This window comes from Camelus ferus, chromosome 13, assembly GCF_009834535.1.
Source record: "Camelus ferus isolate YT-003-E chromosome 13, BCGSAC_Cfer_1.0, whole genome shotgun sequence".
Taxonomy (NCBI): domain Eukaryota; kingdom Metazoa; phylum Chordata; class Mammalia; order Artiodactyla; family Camelidae; genus Camelus; species Camelus ferus.
Window position 1 is genome coordinate 37,810,732 of NC_045708.1, and position 12,104 is coordinate 37,822,835.

A 12,104-nucleotide genomic window follows, 5' to 3' on the forward strand; every position below is an offset into this window, starting at 1 on the left:
ATGAATATATGTATTTATTGTTTCATGTTCACCTTAATATTAGTGTAAATGAAAATATCAAGCAACATTCATTTTGGAACTATACTTTTTCAGCAACTGCAACCATTAGTTGGTTATGGATACAAGTTTGGCCAAAATCAACGCATTCTGTGATAATAAATTGTCCATGTGGAATTTATAATAAGGAATATTGTATTTTTTTATTATTATTATTTATGAATTGTGTACACTGCATCTTTTATATCAACAAAGTTTATAATGAGCTTATATGGGTACATACACACACACACGTACACACCCTATTTTCCCTGGAGAGCCAGTTGTTAAACATTTATCAACATACCACAGCTAACAGGCAACTCAGACTTAACATATCCAAAACTTCACATGGGAACTCTTGATTTCCCATGGCAAACCAGTTGTCCATGCTGAATGAAGATGGTGTCTTTATCTCAGTTAATGGCAACTTCATTCTTCTAGTTGCTCTGGCCCAAAACTTTAAAGTCACCCATGACTCTTATTTCTCTCATACCCTACATCCAACCTATCAGGAAATTCTTTTGCCTCAGATACTGACTACATCCCACCTACCTCCACTGCCATCACTTTGGTCTAAGCCTATGTGTTCCCTCACGTGGATTATGGTAATAGCCTTCTGACTAGTCTCCTTATTTCAATACTGTAGTCAGAGTGATTCTGTTAAAAACATAAATTAGAAATGCCATTGTCCTGCTAAAAATTCTTCAATGGCTTCCACCTCACTCAGAGTCCAAGCCTATATCTTTACAATGGCTTATAAGACCCTACAATCTCTGCCCCCACCTTCTTCCCATCATCTTTCCTCATCATCCCCTACTACCCTTCCCCTCATTCACCCCACTCCACTTACACTAGCCTCTTTGCTGTTCTCCAAACACATCCCTTCCTGCCTCAGGCCTTTTACTTGTTTCCTCTACCTGGAACGTTGCTTTTCTTCCAGTTTTCCCCATCATTTGCTCTATTTCTTCTGATCTTTGCTCAAATGCCATTTTCTCAGTGAGGATTCCTCATCATTTGAATTAAAGTTGTAATCCCTTCCCATCCCACCACAACATTCCCTATCCCTCACCCCTGCTGATCATCATCTAATGTAATATATGTTCCATATTATAAAATTTAGTTATTATCCTTCCCCCCACACTAGAATGTAAGTTCAAGAATTTTTTTGTCTATTTTATTAACTATTATATTCTTAGCCCTTAAAATAACGATGTGTACATAGTAGGTGCTCAACAATTTGTTGAATGAACAAAATATTAATAGGTATTCTAAATACCCACACAAAGATTCTTTGAGCTTATTATGGGAAAAAGGAGCTTGGGGGATCCAGAATTGAGTCCCCTACCTTTCCAGGTGCTTGGTTAAAACTGTGTGCATTTGTCTGTGCCTGCAGGTCTGCTGTTTGTGTAGCTGGACCACCTAGAAATAACTGTGCTCTTTCAGAAACACAAAAAATTCACTGAAAATAAAATGGCAAAGTACAAACTGTTGGCTAAAATCAACATCTCATATCAGATTCCAGTACAGACAAATAGTAAAAGTCACCAGAAGGTTTAAGAAAAAATGAATATTTACTTAGTATCTAGTGTGTGCCAAGGGGACGCAAAGATGATTCAGATATAGTCCTGCCTGCCCCCAGGGAGCTCCCAGTCTGGTGGGGAGGATAGGCCATAGAACCAGCTAACGACAAATGGTATCTCAGCCCACTAACAGGAAAATGTACTAAGTACAAAGGCAACAGAGAGGAGAGAATGATCAAGTGTAGCAGCAGAGGGGATGATATCTGAGCTGGGTTCTGAAGCATGAATAGGGAGGAGGGAAGGGCCCAGAGAGAAATATGTAAGTGAGAGACATTTCACCACGAAATTTTTTCCCCCGCTTACTAGAAGTGCCTACCTATCTGGATTTAAACAGGAAATAGCTTGGCCAAGCTTGCAAAACTCCAAATTGTGTGGAGCAGAATTTGAGAAGTCCTGGTTATTTGGACACGCAAGGAAAGGCTGAGTGAAAGGGACAGATGGCAGGAAGGAGACTAAAAGGGCAGAGCAGAGAAGGGACCATTTAATTCTACAGGACCCATCACAGGCTCGAGGCTCCCACAAAAGTGGTGGGAAGAAGAGGTATGAAGGGCAGGAGTACCTTATTTCTGCCTTGGCCCTTCCCTAGTGCTCCCTTTGTCCTGTTCTCCATCTCTCCAGATAATGCTGTCTGCTTCTGGAGAGAGGCTGCCTTGGTAATTAATACTGAAAGATTTCATGTTAAGAATCTGAAGGCTTGGGTATGAGTCCTATTAACTGTATAATCTTGTGCCCAGTTTCAAAACCTTAACTTGCCACAGTCTAGAGAGTGAAGTCCAAACCCCTCTGCTTGGCTGCCAAGACCCTTCTCCATCTGGCACCTGATGACCCCTCCAGCCTCATCTACCCCAAACCCCTTCTCGCCCAATAGCCAAGCACTTCTCCTGTGCCCTGTGTCTTCACAGACACTGTTCCCTCAGCTGAGGAATTTGCCCTCCCCTGTCCCAAACTGAAGAGTTTCCAGACTCTTTCAAGACATGACTCTGGTGTTGCCACCTCCAGGAGGCTTTTCCTGATTGCTAGGTTAGCAATGACCTCAAAACCCCAGAGCTTCCTCTACCCCAGCATCTGGAGCACATCTGCTCTTGCCCCTTCTCATCCACTCTCTACAGACCAGCCAGGAGAATCTTTTTACAACACAGGACTCACTGCCTCTCCCCTGCTTTAAAAAAGAACAAAGCTTCATTTCTTGGCTTAAAGACCACAGTCAGGTCTATGTGACCTCTCCCCTGCATGCCTTTCCACCGCTTCTTCTCACCTTCTGCTCTCTCTGCTTCAGCCAAACTAGGCTTCTTTGTTTCTCAATATACCATGTTTGTCTCTCAGGACCTCTGTGCGTGCTTCAACCTGGCTAATTTCTACTCATTCTTCCGAGCTCACTTCAAACCTTCTTTCCTCTGGAAAGCCCTCATTGTGCCCCGCTCCCCCAAGGCTTAGGTGGCATTTACCACAATAGTGATTTTAGAGCTACTGATGAATTATTTGATATCTGTCTCCCCCTGGGAAGGGACCATGCTGTCTCATTCATCACTGTTTGAGGGGCACATAGAGCAGAACCTGGTATAGAACAGTTGCTCAAGAAGTGTTTGTTGAATGACTATAGGAGTGTTTAAACCTTACTTATTACATGAAAGCTCCAACTGACCTGGCCTCTCTTATGCCACCTGCAGCTCCCAAGGAACTAGTAGAGCATCAGTGCCCAGCACTGTGTTTGGCACTTAGTGGGGCTCCATAGGGGTTTTCTAAGTCTGAGAGACACTGTGAGATGCTGCCCAGATCCCTCATCAGTGAACACTTGGGACACCAGCTACTGGGAATGCTGTCACTGAAGAGCCTTTAACTGTCAGCCCACCAGGGGCAGGGTCACGTTGGCTCCTGTCACACCCCTTTCCAGATGGCCCCACATCCAATGAAAGATGAAGGCAGGGATATAAAGGCCTGGCGTGGCCATCTTGGCTCATGTGGGGACAACTCTGATGGGCCATTCTAGCTGCTGAGTCCCTGTGGAGTCAGCCAAGACTGTCCTTGGGCCCGCATGAGGCTCTGACTTTTCCTGCCCACTCCTGTTCCTCCCTTCCCTTCCACAGGTGTTGATCCCAGCATACTCCCTCATCAACACTCTGCACTGAAATCTCCATCTCAGAATCTGCTTCCCAGGGCCCCAACCAGAAACAGGCCGTCCCTCTTCCCTCCTCGTCTGTCTCATCCCTTTCAGAGACCGTTCATTCGTTCATCTAAAGTTCACAGGCACCATTCAACTGACAAAACGTTTCACATCCACTTTTCTATTATACCCATTCTGTACTCCAGGTGAGTCAGGAAGGGAGGCCAGCCCCACTTAACAGATGAAGAAACAGAGGCCCAGAGAGGTGGAATGACCAGCGTTAAGGGCACTGCACTAATTAGAACCTGAGCTCTCAGATGCGGTTTTCCACCTCCCTTTCCCTACCAAGTCGCTGCGTCCTGGAACAAGAGGGAGCCTCATTGAAATGAATTTTGGTCTCAGTGGTCAGAATCCTGAAACCGTGGCTCTAGGGGCCGGGAAAGGGCGCGGAGTCCCACGCTCCCGCAGTACAGATGGGGAGACTGAGGGCCAGAGCCTGGAGCTCCACCGCCCGCGGAGAAGGGGGCGCGTCCTGCCTGGCGGGCCGCGTGGCGCCGGGCCGCCTCCTCCCGCCTCCCGCGCGGGTGTCCGGGCCCTGTCTCTGCCCTCGCCACGCCGCCACCTCTGGAGCGAGTCATGGTGGCTGCACTGGCGGCGGCGTGGCTGCTCCTGGCGGCCGCGGCCTTCGCGCAGCGGGAGCAGGACTTTTACGACTTCAAGGCGGTCAACATCCGGGGCAAGCTGGTGTCGCTGGAGAAGTACCGCGGCTCGGTGAGTGTCCGCCCGCGGGGCTTCGGCGCCTGGCCTGGGCCCGATGGCGCGGGGCGGGGTGGGGGGGCGGGGCGCCCGGCGGCCCGGGACCCCGCTGGCTGTGGCTCTGAGAGTCTCGGGCCGCCGGACCACTCTGCCCTGACTCCCCCCACTCCCACATATCCCCCCCACGACCCCTGGGCGCAGCGCCCCCAGATCCTGCAGCGGTCGGTCCCGCGACTACGTGGCATGGCCCCGTGCACAGTGAAACCCGAAACTTTCGCTGCTGGCGCCGATTTGCCTCCCAGCGATTTTGGGAAGCGGGGTCCGGTCCTCTCCCAGAGGTTGGACGCCCTGGCCCAGCCTCTCATACACGGTTGTAAAAGTAACCGTAGCATCCTACGGCCTTTGTCTCTCCCATCCTCAGTGCGGAAGAGAGGGAGTTGCTGATTGTAAGTCCAATGAGAACATTGTGGAAATGAATGCTCGGTGCAGAGGGAGTTATTTCAGATGCATGGGGACCTTACACAGATCATCCTTTAGGGAGCACACTGAGGCCCAGAAAGGGAGGGTCACACAGCACTAAAAAGCAGAGCCTGGAGAAGAACCACCCATCCATCGGTGGTCTCTAGGCAAACTCCTAAGGTGACAGCTCAGGCTGAGATGTAAGAGTCATCCCTTCTAATTGCTATCACCTTACTAAGAATCTAAGCTCTTAGACGACTTGAGAGAAGAAGGGTGCCTGGGTGAGTCTTTGAAACTAGTGTGAGTTTTAGCAAGATCAAGAAGAGTGTTACAAGCAACAAGAACTGTCAATGCCAAAGCTCAGAAGTAAAGGGCAAGAAACGTGGTGGAGGTAGGACTTCAAGCAGTTGTGCTTGAAGGAGTATAAAGTATGAGACTGAGAGTGGAGGAAGATGAGGCTGAAGAGAGTAGGGAGGGGCCAAGAGGGGCCTTGAACACTACATTCAGAGACCTAGATGTTGCACTGATGTAGTGCAGAGCCCTCCAGTTTCACTTCTTAAGATGGACCTGGGGCCATGGTGTGGAAAGGGTGGGAAGTTGGTCTGTAATGGACAGGTAGGTCCAGCATCCAGAGTCGGATGGATCACACACAAAAAAATGGCTGTTAGCATTCTTTTCCCGGGAGCAAGGCCATCTTTATTGAAGAAAGTATTCTCTAAGCCTTGAAATTCTCAATTATGCTGGGAGTACTGGGGACAGTAATCCTTGTCCTGATTGTCCCCCAAGGTAATGTGAGTTTCAAATGAGATGACAGTGTGGAAGCACTTGGCAGAGTGCTCTGTGCTTATGTTTGTTGGGCCCCAGCAGTCATGTCATCCTGGACTCAGAGCAAAGAGCCAGTAAGAGCAGGGCCCATTCCCATTCAGGCCTTCCCTTCCCTCCAGGGCAGCTCACCAGAAAGCCCCAGGTTTAGCACTTGACCAGCTCTGCTTCTCGTCAATTCATTATTTATTATTGAGCACCTCCTGTATACTAAGTATCTTGCCAGCCCTGGGGATACAAAACAGGTAAGTTTCCACCTTAATAGAGCTTATGTGAGGTGGAGAGGAGAAAGATAATAAACAAGGAACAGAGAAATGAACAAGGGTATTCATAATAGTAATAGGAGCTAAGTCAAAAACAGAACAAAGTCTATTCGTTTTCAGAAGTAATAAGGCAGCCAGGCTGTGAGAAACAGAAATCCTGGAGAAAAATTACCTGGAAAGTGATCCTAGAATTCTGAGTGTTTTCATACTGTAGATCGTGGGTAAATCCTAAAAAGCATGGGATTGAGAGGCCAAGAAATCAATCAGAAAGAAATTGGGAAAAAAGAAGAAGAAGAAAATCCCATAGCTGCTAAGAGGTAGAGTTAGAATTTGAACCCAGGCAGTCCAGCTCCAGAACCCATGCCTTAATTTCCAGCTTTAGGGAGAAACCAGGAACAGTCCAGGGAAGCTGTAAATGATACTCTGAGTTAACTCAAGGCTAGTCTGCTGCTTGGGCAATATGGTCATTCATTCACCTGCAAATAATTACTGGCTCATTCATTATATGTATTTTATGACAAGTTTTTTAAAAATTGGGGGGAAAAAACCCCCAAAATTGGCTTCCTTACAGGCACTACATGCCTGCCACTGGGTCCAGCCCTGGAGACATAGCCATGAGCAAAACTGTATGGTTCATGCCTTCAAACTAACTGGGAAGACAGTCATTTAGGCCAGTGTTGAGTGTGGATGAATGGGTGACGGGAATGCCCTTGCCTGTGCTGGGAGGTTATGTATGTGTAGGCTTGAGCATAGCATTTGTGTGAATGGGCTTGTTTCTGTGTACACATCTGAGTCTGTATCTATGCTTGTATATGTATATATGTAAATTAACCATGAGTATATGGGTGAATCTGTCTGTGTTTTGGTCACTTTAAAGATAGCTGTTTGGTTTCAGGCATGGAACTAGAAGCAGGATTAACCTCCTTCCAAAAGTATGGGCAGACACACAAGATGTAGGTTAAAATTAAACAACCTTTAAGGCTCTCAATGCCCAGGGATCCAGAGAAGAGAAAGACCCCTAGCTAGTGAAGGGAGTTAAGTTCCCGGTTTCTCAGCACCGCAAGCACAGTATGGCATAATGCTGATGAAATGGAGGAGGTTGTTCTAACGGCCTGTGGCCCCAAGGAATGGGGGAGGGAGTTACAGCTTAGTGGTTCTCATCTTTTAGCCCAGGGGTCCTCAGCGGGGGGTGATCTTTCTCCCAAAGGGACATTCAGCAATGTCTGGAGACATTTTTAAGACAAAGCATCTATTGGGAAGAGGTCAGGGATGCTGCTAAACATTCTGCAATGAACAGGACAGCCACCTCACAACAAAGAATTATCCAGCCCAAAATGTCAGGAGTGCTGAGGTTGAGAAACCCTGCCTCTCCTGAGTAATCTGTGCCTGTGCATGTCCAGTACCCCAGGCTCCGCCTGGAAGGTGGCCCTCTTTATAGAGCCAGCTCGTATAATCCTGCCTCTGCTTAAAAAGTGGCCAGAGAGATAGGACTGGGTGGCTCAGATACAGAGTAAGATTTAAGATCCTTTAATAATATGTAACTAGAAGCTAAAAACATAGCATTTGTGTCAAAGCTGTAATTGCAGTAATATAATCAAGTTCCATCAGCCAGCTTTATATTTATCACCTAAAGGCAATAAATAAATTTATTACAATGCAATCATAAATTTAAGGGTTAGTCTAGTGACAGAAGAAAGTGATATTTATTTTCTGGAGGGAGAGGGGCAAAAAGGGATTGGCTTGGGGTTCTTGGGGTCCTTTTATCAAGAAAATCATGCCTGTCTATGTCCGCATTCAGGTGATCATATATATGTGCACACTTATTTATTCATTCAGAAAATACTTTCTGAGAGTTTTCCATACATCAGGCCCAGTAGTGAAGGGGACACAGCTCTTGCCCTCAGTGGTTTTACATTCTAGGAGGGAGACCAATGCATATACAATCATCTGTAATGTAGAATGATGAGTGCTGGGTGACTGAGCCAGAAATTGAACCCAGGTCTGCCTTTTTACTCTCCTATATCACCTCCTGATGTGAGTTCACCAGTATATGTGCCCCTCTCTGTAGCTGTGTTCTGTGTGTTTATGGACATGTGTGATTTGTGCTGATGAATCTCTGTATAGTGGGGCATAGGCATACCCCTTTATGTGTATTGTGTGTTTATTCAGTGTTTATGTATGGGTATGCACATCTGTAAGTCCCTGCATGTTTAATTTCATTTGTGCCTGTGTGCATGTGTTTGTGAATATGTGAGAGCATCGTACACACATTTACATGTGTGTACATTGTGTTCTTGTATATATGAGACAGAGCAGTAATTGTTGGGGGTGTCACACATGTAGGCATGTCAGAGCATGTGCAACTGTGTGCCTCTTCACTGGGTTGTGTATGTGTCTGGGTTTTGTTTTTGCTACCCAGGTGTCCCTGGTGGTGAACGTGGCTAGCCAGTGTGGCTTCACAGATCAGCACTACCGGGACCTGCAGCAGCTACAGCGGGACCTGGGGCCCCACCACTTCAACGTGCTTGCCTTCCCCTGCAACCAGTTTGGCCAGCAGGAGCCGGACAGCAACAAGGAGATTGAGAGCTTTGCTCGCCGCACCTACAGTGTCTCTTTCCCCATGTTTAGCAAGATCTCAGTCACTGGCGCTGGTGCCCACCCTGCCTTCAAGTACCTGACCCGTGAGTCCTGAGCCTCTCCCTCACCTTCCCTTAGCTGGCTGAGGCCGTGGCTCCCTGGGCAGCAGGGGCCACTGGCTGGCTGGATGACCTGGGGCCCCTTCCTGACCCTTGCAGGTGGGTTGATGGTCTGTTCTAGCACTGAACTTTGAGGATGAGCTGAGGAGTATTCTTGCCTAAGAATACCTGCCCCCTGCTGCCTTGCAGTTCTCCCTCAGAGTCACTCTTGCAGATTTCTCTGGGCTCCTGTTTGCTTCCACAGGGGCTCCTAGGAGGAGACTGGGCCTTCAGGTTTTAGTCAGTGTAAATTCTTTGGGCTTATGGACGTAGCTGCAGATAGGGGATGCCGCATGCCTGGAGAAGGCTGGCTGGTGTCTCCTGTCCTGAGCTAGAGACAGAGTCTGTATAGGCCACAGGAGAGAAATCTTCTGAACTAAAATACCAGACTTTAATATTTGAGAAATAGATCCCTCCTCCAGAAAGCTCCGAACCACAAAATGGGGTCCTTGGCCAAGCTTGTCTTTAGGTCCTATTGCCTTCCTCAGGCCTTTCCCTTCCTTTGGGGGCTCCATTTTCACCTTCTCCTGCCTCCCACTCCATGCTTCTAGCTGCCTTCATATCCCTCAGCTCCACCCCCCAACTCATTCACTTGGAAGAGTAAATGCAAACACAGTGTAGCAAACAAAAGGTCCCTTACTGAGGCAATTTGAATTTTGCTCTGTGGGTCAATTCCAATATTTGCTTTTTTTCCTCCCTGTGTGTTTTTATTAGTTCCTTCCCAGTTCCCATAGTTATAGATCAAACCTGGTCGTGCTTTAGAAGCACCTGGGGACCTCGTAAAAATGCATTAGCCCGAAACCTACTGAAGCAGGGCCCAAGAATCTGTTTATTTTAAGTGCCCCCTCCACCACCACCACGATTCAGATGCAACAGTCCATGGACTAACATTTGGAAACCATTACGATTTAATCAGAGCGTCAGGTAGAGACTATTCAGTACTTTGAGGTCATTAATAAGGGAAGATCTGATACTGCCTTATCAATCACTTCGCAGAATCCTAAAGCAGTAGTTCTCAACTTTGGTGCCACATTGGAGTCTCCTGGAAAGCTTTTGAAAAATACTGATGCCTGAGTCTCACCCCCAGAGATTCTGGTTTAAGTGATCTGGGATGTGGACTGGGCATCAGGATTTTAAAAAGCTCTCCAGTTCATTGTAATGAACAGAACCACTGCTTCAAGGGAGGGGTAGACACAGATAGTGGAATTCTAGGAGAGGGGACCCCAGGAAGCACACTTTGCTCTCCTTCTTCCTTTTTCTCTAGAGACTTCTGGGAAGGATCCCACCTGGAACTTCTGGAAGTACCTAGTGGCCCCAGATGGAAAGGTGGTAGGGGCTTGGGACCCAACCGTGTCGGTGGAGGAGATCAGGCCCCAGATCACAGCGCTTGTGAGGAAGCTCATCTTGAAGAAGCGAGAAGACTTATAACCACTTTCCTTCCTCTCCCACTGTCCCCTCCCCCAACCTTGCACGGGTGACCAAAGCAAACTCAAATGGTGCTACAAAGGGAGAGACCACTGACTCTCCTTCCTCCACTCTTATCCCACCTACCCCATTATTCCCATGGGGGAGAAAAATCTATTTTGATTATTTGAATCTTGGAGCAACCTATAGGAACTCCTGGCCAGTGAGAGCTTTTGACCAATGGCTCACCAGCCAATAAGAACCTCTAGCCCATGAAAACATGTGGCATAGAAGTATTTCAAGCAGTAATCTCCTACCTGTTAAGAACTCTGTAAAATGGGGCCACTTCCTACCTTACAGTGCTGTTGTGAGGATGAGGATGAGGATGAAAGGCCTATAAAAGTGCCTAGGACAGTGCCAGCTAAGTAGGAGGCATTCAATAAATGTTTTTTGCATATGAACTAAAAAATAACTTGTGATCAGTAAAAACTTGCACCTAACATGAATATGAATTTCCAGCCAATGAGAATCCAGGCCAAACATTTATTTGTTGATGTTGTTATTGTTTTCCCATGTGTTATTTTAATTACAAAAGTAATACAAATTCATTGTCAAATAATACAAGATGATACAAAATAAAAATGAAAGTATCCTCCTTATTTTTTGTACTCTCACTCCCTGGAGTAAACACTGTTAGCAATTTGGTACAAAATCTTCCCTGACTTCTTTTTAATCAAGCCAGTCATTATTGCCCAATAAGAATTCACTGACCAAAAGTACACTACAATTACAAACAGGCAAAGGATATAAATAGATAATTCACAGAAGAATTTAGATGGATAATAAAGATACGAAAAGATGTTCAGTCTCATTCAAGTTGGAAAGGCTTTTTAAATAATAATACTCATTGCTGTTAAGGATGTGGGGAAATGGGCATTCACATGAACTGTTGGTGGGACAGCAAACTGGCACAAGTTTTGGAGGATGATTTGTCAGTATCTTTTCAAATAAAATATTTATATGCTTGGATCCATCATTTCTCCTTTTAAAAGACTCTCAAATTGCAAATATAAATATAAAATATTATGTGTGTACATTGTTCATAATAGTGAAAATTTAATACATCCCTGTGTCCATCAATATGGTCTGGTAACAAATTATGGTACAAATTCAAATGATATACTAATACAGTCATTAAAATGAATGAATTAATTTCTGTGCTACCATAGAAATTTGTCCAAAAGTGAAAAAGGGCAAGTTGTAATGAACACATGCGCACACACAAAAAACATCCAGTATAAACAAGTATAATATTTTTATTAAAAACTTATAATGTTAAGTGAGAGGGAGAGATGGAGACTAAACTTTTAATGGTGGTGCCCATGAGGGGGTGGGGTAGGATAACAAAAGTCATTCACTTTCTTTGTCAGCTATTTCTGTAATGTTTGAATTTTGTATGTAAAATATATATTTCACTTTTATATAAATATAAAAAGAGGCAGCTAAAAACTGAGGTGATGAACAGTCTCTGATCGATAATTCATTGGCCAATGAGAATTTCATGTCTGCTTCTCCCAAGGCCACTCTTCTAGAAGAAGGACACTCAGATTCAAATCCTGGCTGTGCCCTTGACTCACAGACTGAAAAATTGTTCCCTCTCTCCAGTCCTCCATTTTCCCACTGGACAGTGAAAGGGTGGACTGTGCTCACAATTCAACCTTAAAGTCTCCCTTAATGGTCCTTTTCAAAAGCTGCCCAGAGTAAATGAAGGCTATCTGTGGGCTGACCACAAACCACCCTATAGTGGCCTCCAGCCTTTCCTTACACACCCTGCTCTGAGCAGTGGCTCTGCACATGCTCATTTGCCCATGCACAATGTAACCCAGGTATCAAATTTTTGTGATGGACATCTCTCTGACCTCATCCTGCTTGGCCTGTCAGCTTC

General features: G+C 46.0%; 1 protein-coding gene across 1 annotated transcript; it reads left to right on the plus strand.

The window, feature by feature from the left end:
- The first annotated feature begins 4,283 nt into the window (after positions 1 to 4,283).
- Positions 4,284 to 10,818, plus strand: GPX7 (glutathione peroxidase 7). The gene is made up of 3 exons (XM_032494284.1): positions 4,284 to 4,491; positions 8,440 to 8,701; positions 10,020 to 10,818. Exons 1-3 carry the CDS (start codon positions 4,357 to 4,359, stop codon positions 10,181 to 10,183), a joined length of 561 nt encoding a protein of 186 aa, XP_032350175.1. The 5' UTR covers positions 4,284 to 4,356; the 3' UTR covers positions 10,184 to 10,818.
- Positions 10,819 to 12,104: the final 1,286 nt, after the last annotated feature.

Coding starts and splice junctions, on each gene's coding strand:
- GPX7 (XM_032494284.1), top strand. CDS start 4,357: ATGGTGGCTGCACTGGCGGCGGCGTGGCTGCTCCTGGCGGCCGCGGCC. Junction 4,492..8,439: donor TGGAGAAGTACCGCGGCTCG/GTGAGTGTCCGC, acceptor TTTGCTACCCAG/GTGTCCCTGGTGGTGAACGT. Junction 8,702..10,019: donor TGCCTTCAAGTACCTGACCC/GTGAGTCCTGAG, acceptor CTTTTTCTCTAG/AGACTTCTGGGAAGGATCCC.